The sequence below is a fragment of the Callithrix jacchus genome, chromosome 10 (genome assembly GCF_049354715.1).
Source record: "Callithrix jacchus isolate 240 chromosome 10, calJac240_pri, whole genome shotgun sequence".
NCBI classification, from domain to species: Eukaryota; Metazoa; Chordata; class Mammalia; order Primates; family Cebidae; genus Callithrix; species Callithrix jacchus.
The window spans coordinates 73,685,757-73,691,184 of NC_133511.1; the positions used below are offsets into that span (position 1 = coordinate 73,685,757).

The 5,428-nt window shown below is 37.6% G+C and overlaps 1 protein-coding gene across 1 annotated transcript; it reads right to left on the reverse strand.

Moving 5' to 3' along the window:
* Positions 1 to 1,298: 1,298 nt before the first annotated feature.
* LOC100403918 (olfactory receptor 5P3) lies at positions 1,299 to 5,224 on the reverse strand. Its single transcript, XM_002763675.5, has 2 exons — positions 5,209 to 5,224; positions 1,299 to 2,473 (listed from the first exon to the last, which is right to left on the reverse strand). Exon 2 carries the CDS (start codon positions 2,450 to 2,452, stop codon positions 1,517 to 1,519), a length of 936 nt encoding a protein of 311 aa, XP_002763721.4. The 5' UTR covers positions 2,453 to 2,473; positions 5,209 to 5,224; the 3' UTR covers positions 1,299 to 1,516.
* Between the last annotated feature and the right edge of the window lie 204 nt (positions 5,225 to 5,428).

The window sequence follows — 5,428 nt, forward strand, 5'->3', positions numbered from 1 at the left end:
ATTTTTGAGTATTGGGCCTACTTCTCTAGGTTCTCACACTTTCTGGTAAGACAATTCCTTATTATCCTGTAAGTTCTATAGTGAAATGTAAGACATATTTAACATTTCATCATTCTTTAACTGTGCTCACCATGGAACTGATTAAAATGACCAATTTTGCCACTGTTAGAACAAAAACCTCAAAGGTAAATTACACGCATGTAAGTGAATATGACACTCATAGAGCTGTTACACAGGTAACACCATATTCAACATGAACCAGCCTTAACTTCTGCAGCTGTTGTTCAGATGTTATGTTGCCAGTGAGATCTGCAGTGACTCCTCCCTGCCCCTAGCACATCAGCCTTCCACGTGCTGCTCCACTTTTTCTTTCTCCATGGTACTCATCCCCTTTTAATAATAGGTATTACTTACTTGTTAGTTTTATTGTCTGACTCCTATGTTAGAAGACAGATTTCATCAGGACAGACATCTGTGGCTATTAGTCACTTATATCCTCATCTAGGCCAGTGCCTATAAGAATCACCAAATATAGTTTTTGAATGTACAAAAGAAAGAAGAAGTGAATGAAATAATTGATACCCTATGGTTATACTGGCATAATGTTGGGATTGTTGTCTGAAACACCAAAGAGGGGACAGGAAAGAGAAATAAATCTGGTAGTGGTCAGCATACAGAGGTTGATTAAATTCTCCAGGGACAGACATAATTTCAGGGAAGAGACAGTCCAGTCCTCTTGAGTTTCCTGAATAGCTTGAAGATCTCATTAATGAGTCACTCCAAAAGGTTGTTCCTTACAGCCACAATGTCACACCATAAGCTGGATTCTCCTCTTGGAAGTTATTGTCTGGGTTTTTTTTTCCACTCAGTCTCTGAGGAGAATGATCCCACAGAAGTCACCTGTTTTGATATGACAGGGAAATTCGTAGGTTAGTCAGGGGCATCTCATCCTGTTCTTCTCTGGGACCTCTGTAACCATGCTGGAGACAGAGAATAGAAACACAGACCAGATTGTTGTGGATCGACCAAGCTAATTCTCACCAGGTAGCGTTTCTGGAAGAAGAATATCTCTAGCAATTTTACTAACTGGTTCCTTATTCATTTTCTCTCATAATGTATTCATTCACAACTATCGATATCAGGCATATATCTCAGCATAGGCTGAGGCTGAAGCCACAGCCTGAAGGTTTAAAGGTATGCCTTAACTTATGGGAGAAAACAACTCTTGAAAAAACATGAATAAAATTTTAAAAGGATTTTCAACAGACAAAGCATTTTTTTCATATGAAACTATTTGCATTCTCAAATATAAATTTAATTTAATCTTATTAAAGGTAAAGCAAGATGGACTTCTAATTTCGTATTTGATCTGAAAATCTACCCTCATGATTGACTAAACAGCTCCACCCTGGGTAATGATCTATGGATAGCTATATGTTGACCACAAACACTCAGTATCTTATTATTATATATATGGAATATTAATACATCAAATTCTTCAAAATAACTAGTTTTGTCAAGAAAATATTTTTCTTCTAATCTCTCTCTTCAGAGCTCCCTTAATCTCCTTGTTCCTGAGGCTGTAGATCAGGGGGTTCAACATGGGAATCACCACTGTGTAGAACACAGATACCAGTTTGTTCTGGTCAGTTGAGTAGCTGGACTTGGGCATCACATAAATGAAGGTAATGGTCCCATAGAACAGAGTGACTGCAGTGAGGTGGGAGCTGCAGGTGGAGAAGGTCTTGTGGCGCCCCTCAGCGGAGTGCATCTTCAGGATGGTGATGAGGATGTAGATGTAGGAAACGGCTATGACCCACACAGTAGCCACAATGATAGATCCTGAAGACATGGCTGGAATTATTTCAAAAGTAAAATCATGGGAACAAGAAAGCTTCAAAAGTGGTGAATAGTCACAGAAAAAGTGATTGAGTTTATTTGGTCCACAGAAGGACAGTCTTAATAAGCAGCCAATGAATGTCCAAGCATTCACACATCCACCCAGGTAGGACATGCCCACTAAGATGATGCAGACGCTGGGGGACATGCGGGTGGAGTACAGCAGGGGCAAGCAGATGGCCACATAGCGATCATAGGCCATGGCAGCCAGCAGGAAGCACTCGGCTGTCCCAAATGTCACCACAGAACAGAGCTGGGCCACACAGCCAGCAACAGGGAGAGAGGTTTCTTTCCTTAGGAAGCTCATGAGCATGACAGGTGTGACTGATGAGGAGTACCCAATGTCTACAATGGCCAAATGGCAGAGGAAAAGGTACATGGGTGTCTGAAGATGAGGACTTCTTCTGATCAACACGATTATGGTAATATTACCCATTAAGGTGACAACATAAATTCCTAGAAACACAAGGAATAAAATAGTACAAACAGTAGTATTGTCAGATAACCCCAAAAGAGTAAACTCTATCACAGTTGTGTCATTTCCAGTCCCCATCTATATTGGGAATGGTGCCCACTGAAAGAAAAACAAATGAATATTATAATGGGATTAAATGCTATAATTGCACTTACTTTTACAATAATTATTTAATAAAAAGTGTAACACTGTAGGCACTCATGTAAATTTGGGAAGAAAATGCTTTCACACGCACTATCTCATGTAAGACTTGAAAATATCAATGTTCACTGATGTAAGGTCGGGAATACTCAGAAAAAATCTTTTTTTTTTTAACGTAACACACTCAACTCGTATTGGATAGTTAATTTAGGTGTTCTATGAACACATCTCAGAGATGGTCACTAGAATATATAAAGAATCCAGTGACTCAATCATGTTAGGCCAAAGACATGGTTGAAGGGAGACATAAATGTCAGATCAGATCAAGACTCATGGAAAAGACCAGTTGTTCAAAAGGATGTTTGAGGTATCATCTCTTGTATGAAAGATGTGTAGTCATTAAGAATTCTGAATTCCAGGGGTCAAACATAGTAGCCACATACTAATCCACAGGACCAAGAAGAGGTCAGTAACTCAGCACTGGGCTGTGGTCCCCATCCAAAAATCTCACAGTTGAGGGAAAGTACATCAAAAATCCAGGAAGTCTGGACCAAGGCAGAAGGTGAAGTAATGCACTCAAATTATAAACAAGTAAACAGAGGAAGACTGAGATTTGAAAGAGGAGTTAAGATATTTCCTGATTATCTCAGAATCAAGCTATCTGATTCAAGAGAGTGAGCCGGTCTGGAGAAGACATGATCAGGTTACTCCTGGGAGGCGCCAAAGACACAACTTATGCCCAAGACTCCAGAAGCTGGGGCTAGGTTGCTAACAGGAGTCCAGCCTTCTACAGCTCACAAATATCCAGCCCTATATGAATAGTTCCTGTCTGATAGAAATTGCATCTGGAGGTCAGCTTCTGGAAAACCCTCCTCCATACCAACTTGCTTGATAAAAATCATGAAAAAAGCCAGAAAAGCAGGAGAGCTTTCTCATATGATGCCCAGCTTCAAAAGGTCCTAGAAATAATTCACTCCATTTCTCCCATTTGTTAAAATCATAAACTGAGCTCCAAAAAATTTAAGTAACTCACTTTAGAACAAACGGCTTTCTGGAAACTGAGCTAAAACGAAAAACCATATTCTTGGACTTCTAATTCATTTGCTATGTTTATTTTATATATTACACATCTTTTTGTAATTTCTAAAGAAGATTATAAAGTATCAGAAAGCATACTTGGTTGGTTACATGTTAAAAAATTTTTTTAATTATGCTAACATATAAATAATACATTTCCTCTTGAAAGGGTAATTTTTCAGTGCAGTAATTCATATAAAGATGCTGCTGAGAGATAATGACAATTCTGAGAGGCAGGTCTCCTTCAGTGCCCAGCACCTAGGCAGTTAATATATTTTTGTTTGCAGCTGAACAGTTGTGAGTGCCTGATAGATGAGGACTCAGATTCCACTAGGATTTTCTTTTTCTTAGAGCAACAAAAGGGGCCGGTAAGAAATGTTAGGGTATTTGCAAAGCAAACAGTAAAATAACCACTACATTTAAGCTAGGCAAAGATGAAGTGAGTACCTGAGATGGGCAAAATCAACAAAAAGGTCCCCGCCCTTCTGCAAGGATTGAAAATTTTCTATTATTATTCTACTAGGGAAAACGAGTAGAAAAAAAAAAAACAAGAAATGGTGGTAAGTTACAGTTTGGTATGTTTAAAAATGAGATTGTAGAAAAGCTACAGTTATTGCAAATGATAACGTCTAAATTCTGACAATGGGAAAGACAGGTTATAGTAGGGAGGAAAGCAATTTTTTTTAGGAGATGTCAAGAAACTAAGAAGCCAAGATGTTGGAAGCATCCTCTATGTGGATAATTATATCTTCTACAGAAGAAAATTAAGATAATTCCGTGTTTTCCTACGTCATTTAATATAAGGTTTATTTACTCTTAGAAACTTCTATTCTTTGTTGCTCCTCAACAAGAGCAACCACAAAAAATCATGTAATTCTCTTTTTAAAGATCAACCAAAATTAAAGAATAATTTATTTTTCTTAAAGAATTTGGTCTAAAGCAGACTGAACTCTCTTGCGCACATGCCTTGCTCTTTCTCTCTCTCTCACACACATATACCACATGCATATGCACACACACACTGGCATCAAAGTCATGTGTTCATCCAACCACATTATTTTCACATTTTTATTCTGAACTGAGATGCTTGAATAATTTTATATGTGAATTAACTGAGCAATAGCATGCTATGTTATGAACACCATGCAATTACGTGTTTGAACTCTGAAGTCCTATCTTCCAAATCGTTGTACAGGACTTTATTAAGTGGCATGAATGAATGCCTAAAATTTTAGAAAAGATACTTGTGTATTACACGAATTCGGAGTCAGTTATACATACTATTATGGCATGGAAGCAATGTGTTGGACAGAAATGCCATAAGCTTTTGGAGACGTAGAGTCCTGGTATTCGATTCAGCTTTGTCACTGGCAATCCATAGAATCTTGGAAATTTTACATAAACTGTTCGACTCTTCGTTACATTATTTACATTAAAAAATACTTCACATGATTCTTGTGTTGAATTAGATGATGTACACGATAATACATCTATTGATCATAGAAATAAGTGAATGTTCAACAACTGATTATTTCTTTTAAAAAACTATACCTTAACTTCTAATACAAAGATGAGAAACAAACACTCCTGTATCAATAGAAAAGATAAATTATTACCTGCAGACGAATGTACGTCAACAATAACCACAAATTCCAAAGAACTGTCACTGTACAGGAAGGTGATATTTATGACATTTCGGGTCCTTTGGGATATATCCTCTTGAGTACACTACTTGTTTATTAAAATTCCACTGAAAATTGATCAAGTAAAGAAAATTACAGGTACATGTGCTCATAATAATACGTGTTACTGCTAGGCATGGTGGCTCACACTTGT